This window comes from Ambystoma mexicanum, chromosome 10 (genome assembly GCF_040938575.1).
Source record: "Ambystoma mexicanum isolate Mex_15411 chromosome 10, UKY_AmexF1_1, whole genome shotgun sequence".
In the NCBI taxonomy this organism is placed as follows: domain Eukaryota; kingdom Metazoa; phylum Chordata; class Amphibia; order Caudata; family Ambystomatidae; genus Ambystoma; species Ambystoma mexicanum.
This window is the reverse complement of record NC_090932.1, coordinates 1,396,641,979-1,396,654,380: the sequence shown is the minus strand read 5'-3', so window position 1 is coordinate 1,396,654,380 and position 12,402 is coordinate 1,396,641,979. Positions and strand designations below refer to the sequence as shown.

The 12,402-nt window shown below is 43.5% G+C and overlaps 1 protein-coding gene across 2 annotated transcripts in view; it reads left to right on the top strand.

The window, feature by feature from the left end:
- MVK (mevalonate kinase) overlaps positions 1-12,402 on the top strand; it is a 234,154-nt gene that overhangs the window by 113,481 nt on the left and 108,271 nt on the right. For both annotated transcript variants that reach the window (XM_069619413.1, XM_069619414.1), the window contains exon 5: positions 11,664-11,819. In XM_069619413.1, coding sequence (XP_069475514.1) covers positions 11,664-11,819 — 156 coding nt within the window. The remainder of the gene's footprint in view (positions 1-11,663; positions 11,820-12,402) is intronic.

Here is a 12,402-nt window from a genome sequence, read left to right as displayed (position 1 = left end):
TTTTAGCCAATGACCTTGATGAAAGGCGACATCAATTTATGTCATCATTCAATATTAGGTTTAAGCACTAGGCACTGTTGAATGTACCATGATGTTCCAATTCGTGATGTAATGCTTTGAAAATCTGCCCGGTCGTTAGCACTATGCACTTTACAGTTTATAATTATTCATCGTTATATGATTATAATGTACTTTTTGACCAACGCATGTTTAGATTACAGTATTGTGCATTTTAGTATTAGTGCTTTGTTATTTAAGTAACCCTAATGGTGTGTATATATATATAGAAAGGACACGTGCTAACGGGGAGCTCCCTCCCCTCGTTTTGATGCGCATTGATACTGTTTTTCTTTTTTTTGATAATTGCTGATCATTACACTAGCTATTGCCAAACCCATTTGGGAGCATTTGCACTTCAATATGCATGACATTCCGGGAGTTTACAGACATAATTTAAGGGTCTTTGCAGTAGTACATCTTCTCCATTTATAGCACCTTGCATTCTACATCTTAGCAGCAATTCCAATGTACACGTTGTGATGGCTATTTGAGCGGATTTATTAGGAAATCTTTGGGGGAAAAAGAATGTGGCACTTTATTTGGGATATTTTGTCTTGTTAATAATTGTATGATGAAAATATGTCATATTGATGATGGTGTTTGATATCAGATAGGACTTCTTAATACAGATGAGATGCGAAAACATAAGATGGTAAATGATTAGCACTATGCACTTTATATTGTGGCAGCTGTTTCATTGTACATGGTTATTCTATGTTTTCATGTCATATATTTATTAGTCCTTTTACATACCATCATCAGTTGGCACGTTATTAAAGATGCTCTGTCCCCAAAGCAAGTGTTCATAGAGAACATGTGTCAAAATGGCCGCCTTGTTTTAATACAGGACGTTGAACACATGGGTAATGTTAAAACACAAAATTGACTATTAATTCTCATGACCGAACCATAGAATTGGTATAAATTCTGGGTAGTTTGTCAATGTCATTGTATGTGATCAATGTTATCGACCTCAAAAAGATGAAAGGCTGAGTTGAGGGGTTTAAGAACAGACTAAATCAATGACTCACCCCCTGAAGTGTGCCTGAAGTAAACCTTTAATTAGTCTAGCAATTATTATATAGAATTCCAGAAAGACACGTTATTTGGTATTCTGGTATTCCTATTCGTTCTTATTTAGGGTCACTGCTGAAAGTGGTAGACTTGTGGAACCCATGTTCTTTAAAAAAAAGTAATAATAATATAAAATTAAGAGTCCTGAACATGAAAGCCTGCCACTCCAGAAGCAAAAAGCCACATGGCGCGGGTCGCAGCGCAGGAGGATGCATTAAAAAAAAAAAAGAGAGAGAACTTTTCTTTTTTCCTTTTTTTTTTTTAGTGGTAGCAAGGGAGACCACAGGGGTAGCAAGGGAGACCTCAGGGGTCGCAGGGAGACCAGGGAAATTATCCTTAATAATGCTTGCATCCTAGTAGTAAACACTGCATCAGTTTCAATGAAAAGTACATCCAAATGTAGACAACTTTTATACACAATGCATATTCTTGAATGATTACATCATCTTTAATTTATCGGCATGCAGACATAATTGGCTAATGCATAACAAAAAACAAATCGGTAGGACCTCTTTTTTTTCCTTCTTTCCTTTTCTGAACACTTTCTGAATTTGGTGCAAGATACAAATTGGGCTTGCTAAAGGATTCCTTTTTTGTTTTCGTACATTGGCCGATTTGTTTTTAGTTACTAGGTATTATCCTTTTGCACCAACTGGGCGTATGTTAGATTATCTTTTAGAGATTTCCAAAAAGCTTTCTCTACCAGATTTCCTTAAATTCTTTCAAAGTCAGTTTCAAATAATTATTATTCCGCACATTTGGCTTTGCAAAAAATAATTTTTTAATTCCACACTTATTGCGTCTCTTCCATACTTCTTTTTCTCTCTCTACACGTGTTTCACCCCGATTCTATAGAGGCTCATCAGGAGAGAATCCTTAGTTATTCCCAAAGTGTTGCAAGATTTTTCAAAATTGAAATTGTATTATGTCCTTTTTTTTTTCTCCCAAATGGATTTTTCCTTTCCTTTAATCAGTGGTTTAAAGTCTCTATTTAATAGATTAGGATGAGGATCTGATTGTCCCCAGATAGATGCAGCTGATCCATGACATCTATGCCTCTATATAATTGGGGTGAAACACATGTAGAGAGAGAAAAATAAGTGTGAAAGAGACACAATAAGTGTGGAATAAGAAAATTATTTTTGCAAACCCAAATGTGTGGAATAATAATTATTTGAAACTGACTTTGAAAGAACTTACTGAAACCTGGTAGAGAAAGCTTTTTGGAAATCTCTAAAAGATAATCTAACATACTCCAAGTTGGCGCAATACCTGTTAACTAAAACTATAAAAACTATTGGACAGTCGCAATAGTGGTATACACATATGCAGAAAACTAAACTGGAAACTATAAAAACTTGTTAGACTTGCCAAAAGTTAGTTTATTGAGTGTATTTCTCCTGCACAACTAATGATTGGCCGATTAGTGTCTGCTTTCAGATAAATTGAACATGATGCAATCATTCAAGAAGATGAAGAACACAAAAGAATGCATTTGATATAAAAGTTGTCTACTGTTGATGTAATTTTCATTGGGACAGACGTAGTGTTTACTGCTAGGGTGCATGCAGCCTGGGGATCATTTCATCATTCTCTTTCTTTCTCAGGTTCTCATAACCATTTACGTGCACTGATGGTTTACTTCCTAGCACCAAATAATAATTCATATTAGAATGTACTGAATTGAAATGTAAGGTGGTGCCCACTCCACATCATTGTCTATCCACCATGCACCATACTTGTTGCTGACACCATATTTTGTGTATAATTTTGGTATTTCTTACAACTTAAGGCTGTGACAAAATACAATTAGTTTCTTGGCCTATGTTCTTTGAACACTATTTGTAAGAAGCATTTTGTTTGTTTTCATTCATATGCTCTATGATGAATTGCTATGTCCAGTGTCAGATCCTCACAATGGCTCCTTAAACCATCTACCAGTGAACCACTGCTAGGCTATCACATTGTCCAATACTACCAGGTCCTCACATTGTCTGTGGATAAAGCCCCTTTACTGTATGTGCATGCTACACACAGACCTTTGCAGGATTTACTCGGCCCAGTGAGCTATCTTGTGCCAAAATTGTTGTAGGTTTAATACGGCCAGAAAACAATTCAGTCCTGTTTATTCTTGCAATTCTGGGACTTTAAGTTATTCGGGAAAGAAAAAAAACAGTCCCAGAATTCAATGGTGAGAAAAGGGCTGGTTGATATTCTCCCCCATGGGAAACGTGGGAGCTCTGCAAACACTCGCACCAGAAAAATGTTTAAATAAATCAAAAATGGCCTTAAACACATTATTCCAAAATGACCTGCCTGGAATGCCCCCTCCATTGTCTAACCCCCTTCCTTCACCCAAACTTTTTTCTTCACCAGCTATGCCCCTTTCCTTCAGATGTCATAACCATTCCTGAAAAACGACTCCTTTGCACATCCTGCACAATACTCTAGATTCTTGCCGTTACTAAAATGCATCATGCTGTGCAAAAAAGCAGCGTCTTCTGCCCCTCCATCTCACACCCCAAAACGACCAGCCCAAAACCATGGATTTAAATTGGCTGGAAATAGCAGAGGTGGAGTAAAAGCAGTCTCCAAAAAGGGCTCCCGAGCCAGGGCTCTTCTGGGCTCCCGCAACTAGCCCTAGAGGCATCAACCCCCTCAGGCACGCCTTTCTCTCTGCAAAGCCACGGGGGTCAAAAGGCTGCCTGCAGGGCCGGCACGTCTGAATAAGAATAAAAGGGAGAGGTGGGTGCACCAAAAGGTATGATAGCACTGCGCCTGCATCTCCTTTTGTTCCTTAACCCGAGACGCTGTGCCCCGCAGGAACCCCTTTCAACATTCGCCTCTGTTGGGCAGAAGGGCAGCCTGAGGGGGTTGTGCCTCTTATTAAGAAACCAAAGAAGAGGCAAGCGCATTTCTGTCATAACTTTTGACTCCCCGTCTCCCGTTTTGTTTCTTAATCACAGGCTGTAACCCTGCGGGCAGCCCTTCCATAAGGCTGCCCACAGGGGTAGGAGTCTGTGATTAAGAAACAAGAGGAGCGGTGGTGAGGCAAAAGGTATGATAGGAATGAGCCTGCCTCTCCTGCTTGGCCTTTGGCAGCAAAGTCATTTCCAGCCTTTTCCCTATTCATACTTAGGCCATGACCCTTTGTTAAAATGTTCTCTTCCATGAACTCGTTGGTGTCTCAACTTCCTGAATAAACCAGACCTTTGTGTGCGCCTTTGTGAAGGAGTGTCATTTACAAGGTGAATGTTTTGCTGGAAGATACTTTGTCTTTCTGCAGGAAACCATTTGGTGTTCTTCCATGCTAATTTTCTTTGCCTCTACCTTGCTCTTTTGTAATCCTTCATAGGCTCATTCAAGAAAAGACTTAGCATCACCCGAAGCTTTGCATTGTATTTTTTCAATGATTTGCTTTACTTGCATCCATTTGGATCCAGGACATAAGCCTGGTTTTAGCTTTTCTCTCCTCACTAATGGGGTTCCACCAGTGCTTGCTTTGCCTGCTCCTTGAGTTCCTCCTCACTGCTTCTCATCAATCTGCGCTTTGTTCTGTGCAGCAGGCTCTGTCGTGGTCTCACCTTGGCTCTGCTTCGCCCACTCCACCTCAGATGGACTTGTCGGTATCAGTTTGTTCGAGGACCATATATTCGCTGGGACAACTTCCCGCCCCCTGGCATGCCTTTGCAATGTGAGTTCACAAACTCTGGGTTCTCGACTTTGCATGTTTTTCTCTTCTAGCCATGTCTCGCTGCGTGGTACCAATGTGGAACCATCAGCTCTTGCTCTATAGGGGTGCACTCGTAGTATGCCCCTGGCCTCTGAATATCATATGGCCTCTCTTGGCCCTCTTCCTGCTCCTACCTGCAAGGCAAAAAACCTTGGGGTCATCTTCGACTCCACACTCTCCTTCTCTCCTCACATTTCTGATGTTTCTAAGAAGTCACACTACCAGCTGCACCTCCTCAGAGGTTCGCTCGAAGCTGGACTACTGTAACAGCCTCTATCTAAATCTGCCTGCCTCTACTCTCCGCCCGCTGCAACTCATCCAGAACAGGACTGCGAGACTTGTCCTTGGCCTCAAGCCCAGGGAACGTATCTCTCCAGGACTGAAATCGCTACACTGGCTCCCTGTGGCTGCGAGGATTAAGTTCAAAAGCCTCTGCATTGTCCACAAGGCCTTCTGGGGCCTTGGGCCAAAATACCTTCAACTCTCTCTTCCTAAATATCTTCCTTCTCGAGCTCTTCGCTCATCCGCCTCCAACTCCCTCAGGGTCAGTCGCTTCTCCAAGCAACGAGTTGGGGGGAGATCTCTCTCCGCAGCAGGGGCCTCCCTCTGGAACAGCCTTCCTGCCTCCCTGAAACTTGAGGAGAACCGCCTCCGGTTCCGGAAGCACCTCAAAACCTTCCTCTTTGCTTCTGCTTTCTCTCCCCCTCTCCCCTGCTAAATCACTGAAACTGTACTGAATCAGCAACTGGGCCACTTGCCAATCTCGGCCCTTGGCCAAGCCACTCTCCCCTGCACTGCCTCCCTGGCAACCCCTGCATTACGGGACTGTCTCTGTATCCCTACAGCCCCCCTTCCCAGCACTTGTCTGCACTTATCCTGCACTTGCCACCAGCTGGCCCTTATTATTTATCTTGTATTTTACTAATCACTTTGTACTGCACTTTCCCCTCTCCCTTTCCCCCTTGCACTTTTCCCGTCCCCCCTACCCATGCACTTGCGCGATCTGAATGACACCTGGCCTAGTAGGATCGTTTGTCTGTCTCCCCATGTTCCCCCCTCCCTGCATCGTCGCGCCTTGAAACACTTGTTTATTCGCGCGTTACAAATGCCATATCATATCATATCATATATACAGAATTTACAAAGAGGATAACACACCACGTTTGGATTTTAACAGGCCATATTTTATTACAGAATTTCCAAAGCACTTATGATGGGGACCCAATAGTTCTCTTACATCTTATTCATCGATTACCATGACCTTGACCCCTAGCAGCCCTGCCGACCTGCCAGATGCCCGTTTGGCCTAATGGCTGTCTAGGCTGGCCCAGGGATCTTTGTAGAAAATCCAATGTTAAGCCTGGGTTACAAATCCACCTAATGGGGCCACCCCCGCTGTCCTCGCCTGCTTGGCCTATTGCATGCGAAGGGACACCTCAACCCACAACCCGGGTAGCAAATCATGGTTCTTTTTAATGCAACATATTTGGTCATGGAGCGAACATTTCATATGATACATTGTGTAGGTCCACGTCAGAGCGCCATCCATAAAATGCAACTTCAAAACACACATATCATTATTGAAAAAACCACGTTGGCACAGAAAGAGGGTTGGGTGGGTGCGAACAAGTTCGCCAATCGATCCAAGGAGGGCATGGGACAATCGGCGGGAAAGCAAGAGGGTGATTATTGTGCCGGACCGATCTTTATACCTGGTCATCTACCCCCACTGGATGCAGGTAAGAGTAAATAGCCCACGTTGCAGGGTGCTGCCCCCTGTCCCCCTCGTAAGTCCCAATGAGAGAAAGATGCCTCTGCCATGGCCCCCAAGGCAGCCCCTAACGGCGCTGCTACTGCACCTCCAGTTTCATCTGTTCAGCGGCTTTGCTTTAGGAATTAGCGGCTGCATTTCATGCTTGCTGCAGCATTCTTCTCTTCTCACCACCTTCCGTCCTGCAGAGCTGCTCAGTTGTCTCTCATTCCTCAATCTTTCTGTCTCTACATTTGTAAAAGTCTCTGGCTTGACAAGCCGGAACACATGCATGTCGACTAGCAGAAATGGCAGATTCCTGATGCGGACATCGTCTCCCTAAAAGGGTAATTCCGTAACAGTGTTGTTACATTGTCGCCTCTTTATCGCTATCCCATTTTCTCTCCCTCTCTGTGTGTCCGACTGCATCCTGAGTATTTAGTCAGAAACTAGACTTGCACCCTTTGTGCCAGATTTTGAAAGTGCCGTAATAATTCTGCCTGTGAAAATGCATTTACTGTTGCCCCTGTAGGCCCTATAAAGATTTGTGTCATAAAATACATTTACGGTCTGTGTTTGCTTCTTCAAAGCTTAAGCTTAATGAGAGTTAAATTATTTAAGGCAATTTTTTAAATGGCTTTTCATAAACCTTCTTGATTGTCTTTTTCTGTGTACCATAGTAAAAAGAACAGTAAGCCAGCTAGAGAGAGCGTTTGTTAAAATATCTTACCCCTTGGAAAATTCTTAGTGTTATGGTTGCGTGGAGCTAGGCTTGGTAGCTGAAAATAACACCTCAAAATGTAATTTCAAAATGTCAAATGTTTCATCTAATTCGGACAGATGCTGTCATTGACTTCTAGCTGGCTTTCCTAATATATGTTTTTTTCTGCCAGAGCTGTTTGTGTAAAGAACGGAGGGATGCAAAAGAAATGCTCCTCCTTCCGTAGGAAGGTGATTGAGAAGACATGTAGCATGACCTATTTCCATCCCGTCAAAAGCTTAACAAAGTTGTTGGGTGATTTAGAATAAATAATTAGCGCAGATTCAACATGAGTCCACCTTTCTGACTTGATGGAATGTTTTACCTTTTCTATCACATAGAAGGAGTGATTTGGAGAGTATACGTGAGGGGCTCTCCTCATTCCTGTAAATTAGGAAGACATTACATTCCATGTGAAACTGAAAATGGCACTTTGCCATGCTCCTTGTCATTCGGAGAGATGCCTGCAAAAAACTTAAACCCACCAATGAGCAGTCAGAACTATATTAGGGCGTGTTGCCTTTTCTAAAGACAAATGGGACATGTTGAATCCAGGCTCCAATCACAGTAGAAGCCGCCATTCTATGCTTCACCCTTGTCCTTCTCACATCTTCAAGGCCTCTTGCCAGTCAGTAAGCTGGAAATGGAGGCTCTAACCACCTGAAAAGGCTGCATTCCAAACTTCCCTTTGTGATGTGTACATATTGGGCACCGGTCATGGCGAGCTGCACAAGCTGTGTCAATTGAAGCCCCAAGTGAGGCTGTCCAATTTCCCTACTTACACCAGCTGTAAAAGCATGAGAGCCCTTGTCAGCAGGCTTCATTGTGTGCTGGGTGCCCTATGCCCTCACTAAATGCTCTTGCCTTGGGCTCTGGATCACTAACTTGGGCGGTGGGCACCTTCCACACAACAGCACCTTCTAGTCTCAGCTGCATTGCTTCAGCAGTATGTTTTACTCATTGAATTAGAATAGCACTAGATAGTGAGCACATTTCTTATGTCTCTACACCTCTAGGCAAAGTGGTGCAGTGTTTGGATTGGTAATACCATCTAAGCACATCTGGAATAAAGTCTAGAAACTCTTGACATGCATTTCAATTGTCTTAGATACTTGCAGACAATAGCGCAAGCTAAACAAGTGATTGGGGGCTATGATAACTGAGGGATCAAAAGACAATTCAAGAACAAGTAGCGCTTTCTAGTATTCTTTAGTCGTGTATTCAGGGTAGAGTTAACCGAACTAACCAGTGGTTGGGTTGCAGAAAAAATGAATGACTGGAATACTCTGACTCTCTTCTTGCTTTTGGGCCGTAGTGCTGAGCCACTTCCTTCTAACTCAGGGCTTAGACTTCCAGTCTCTGTTGTCTTCATAGCGCTTTCAAGCACTCCATTATTTGCCCGAGGTCTTTCTTCAGATGTGTCTCTACATGATCTGCCCTGCCGGACTTCCAACAGGTACCACCGCCTGGCATCCTTAGATCATACGAATGGGGTCAGATGTCAGACTTGTTAGGAACATTTGGAACTCTGGGTACTTTTACATTCCCCTCCTCTAGGCAGCTGTTTTGCCAACTCTGAAGGATTGCTCACAAGCCCTCTTTTTCTCAGTCAAATAAGGTACACCTTCCTCTTTGGTTTGGGGTGCCCCTCTGTTAAGATGGATTTCTGAAGGCCAGCCTAGTTTCTTGGAACAGGATAACCTCTGGACAAGCCAGACCATTCAAGGTAGCATTGGCGGCGGTCAAACTAGGTCTCAGGAGAGGTGAGGGTGATCGAAAGTCCACAATGAGCACACACAGTAAACAACACCACAAATTACTCTGTCAGGTGTATATATCAAAATACATATACTTTTATTAAAAGCCTTTTAACGCAAACACAAGGTGAAACCACAGCAATATTAACAATACTAACACAACACTATACTAGGGAACATATATACAGTAACTATGGGCCTAAAGGAGTATTCAACAAGTAAAGATCCACAACCTGTAACAGAAGAGGGTCTGACAGTGCAAATATACTTTAGGCAATTCTTGAAGAGTCTGAACCCTAACTAATAGGCAGTCCAGTCCCTACGAAGTGTGGAGCCTTGTGCTCAAAAGTACATTCAGCGCAGCAGCACTCAATCGTGCTTTAAAGTACACAAGGGGTCTCTTCAAGGGGCTGCAGTGTTGCAGGAATGGGGGTAAGGCGATGAAGAATAGAGTTCTACTACTAGCCACTGTCCTCGGCCAAATGCAGTAGACGCGGTTTGGGCCATTGAAAAGAGTCAAAAATGCTTTAAAACTTACTTCTGCCACCAGCTCAGTCCTGGACACACTTGTACATTTACCAAAAATCATTCGAGGGGGTCTAGGGCCTTAAAAATGAAAAAGAGACCCAAGCGCACTGTACTTTAAGATACATTGTGCACTGATAAAATGTTGCCAATTAATGGCAACAAAGTGAAAGACTAAGGGAAACAAAGTCTCCCAGTACTGATAGTCTGAAGGGCATGTCAGTTTCCCCTTAACAAGATGAGCGCCCAGCAGAGTACAGCAGAAGGCTGGGCTCCACTGCTAAAAGTCAGGCTAGAATGGTCAGACAAAAGCAAAACGTTGGGTGGGTGGGGGGGGGGGGGGGTTCACAACTGCAGTGGACATTAAATGGAAATCTTTCCTAACACCGTCTCTGATTCTTCTTCACCCACCAGGGCTGAAGTATTAGCCGGACCAATTTCTCAAAATGGCTACTGCTTCCCTGCTTTCTCTGTGTTCTTCTTCTTGTTGCTCTCTTGTAAATCCTTGTCTCCACTCTTTCTCCTTCTTTCTGCATTCTTCTTCCGCAACATATGCTTTGGTCTATAAAACCTCAATCAACAATAGAAATAGGGTGATTAGCGTGTGCTATTTTCCTGCATAGCGCTTTAGAAACGGGTGCTCGTTCAGTCCAGAAAATAGAGATATTTTTTCCCAGTGTCAATCTGCTACTTACCGTCATCAAAAAACATTGAATGGCAGTCCATCCTGATCGCTTTACCAATCTGAACCAGGCTGTTAAGAGGACTGCACAAACTATTGTTGTTCTAGAACTCACTTCCTTACTTGGAATAGGTCTGCAGCCCAAAGTCTGCATGTTATACAAACACACTACACTACACTACAATAAAAGGTAGTGAGCCTCACAATAATAGCTGGTGCAGGGAAATAGATGGCAGGGCTCAATGCCAGAAAGCACCAGCATTAAGTAATAGCTGCAGACTTAGTGTCCTAAGCATATGCATCAGTGTGCCCCTGATTTGCATGGATTCCCAGAGAGTTGTGGGAGCATCCGAAAAGGACCAGCAGACCCATCCTGTCTGCTCATATCCACAACAGTTTTGGCATCCTTAGGTTTATTTTGACCCTGACCTAATGGGGCTGCCCCACAACTCTTGGTGGTCTGTAGAAGCCTACTGTTTTCCTCTGTCCACTTTTTCTGCTCAAGAAACACACTCTGACATCACTTCAGCTTGCTGCTCCATCTGTATGATTCTGCTGTGGTTCTAGGACCTGCTCTTGTGTTCCTGAAAGGGGGATGGATAATGAGGCAAGAGAAACGGATAGCATAAATACAAAAAGCCATGGTAATGTAGTGAATAATAATGGTGGGTTCAGGGCGTGGGGAGCTTGAGACTAGCCTATTTGTAAGTGCTGGCAGTTGTTGCATATTTGCAACAAGGACGCTTTGTCATTAACCATTATCACACAAAGTGCTAAAGTGGAAAGTAGGATTGAAATCTTATGTGTCGACAATTAAGACATTCACCACACTTTCAGACGTGATATCACAGTGGATGTGGAAGCCCTGTCGAAGTATTACCATGAGATAGTGAAGGCGTGGTGTTGTGCCCACCTTGAGTGAAACATGCAGAATTAATAATAAGGTGGAGGATCATACAATTGTTAATGGGAAGTACCCAGACTTGTACAAAAGTTAGGATCATGCAAAAAGTGGTTTTGAGAAAAGGCGATGTGTTTTATTGCTTCAAAATGCAATCTTTATGAATTGTCTACTTGGCTTAAAAGATTAAATGTTGCTGATTGTTCAGTTCAAAGTTGACTTTTTTTCCTGAGGTCAACATTAAATGGTAACCTGCCCTGCCCTGTTTCTGGTCTTGGTCTCATAAACAGTGAACCTCAAACATGAACCAAGCAATCCATGCTTAGTAATCTGTAACTGTCCCTTGCTAATATTGGCCATTCAAATAGAAAGTACATCAATGTCTGTCTAGTAATTGAAGGCAGTCTTTTCTTTGCTGTAGGGACTTGCCCAGTGTGCACATCGCAGTTTGGTCCGAGCTGCCACCAGGAGCTGGATTAGGTTCCAGTGCAGCCTACTGTGTGTGCCTGGCTACGGCCCTACTGGCGGCATGTGGGAAAATTAGTTGTCCTTTGGAACCGGGAATGGACACGGCCAGGTAAGACAACATAACATGGCTCCGTTCATTTCTCTGCCTGAAAATACTTTTACATTTGAATAATGTAGATAGTACTGAATGAGAAGCCAGAGAAGAGAGCAGTGATGTATAGCCACATGTGCACAGTTGGTTTAACTGTTTTACTGCCAGCGAGGTACCCAACAACACAGAGCTCAGCTCCTTGTAAATGGTGTGACAAGGCTTGCTTACAAGCCTTGTCAGGGAAGGGGACGGGGGGGTCCACCCCAAACATTTCCTGTTGCTTGTGTGAGGGTATACAGACTTCATCCCCACCTATGATGATGGCGAACACAGATGAGGGAAAGCTGCAGCGGAATGAAGCAGAGGGAAGCCACCACACAGCAGCGATTCATACTTTGTCGCAGTAGACAGCCAGCAGCCTAACACCGGCCACGCGCTAGAGAGGAGTGCAGCAAAGTCTCCAAGGATCTACACATCATTCAGAAAAAGAGGCCTTATTAATGAGGCTCCCACCAGCTTACCAGAGACATTAAGATTGAAAGGCCCATCAGACGGCCTTATAAGACAGGGACTCCAGTTCCTCAGAAACTCGTTCACTTTC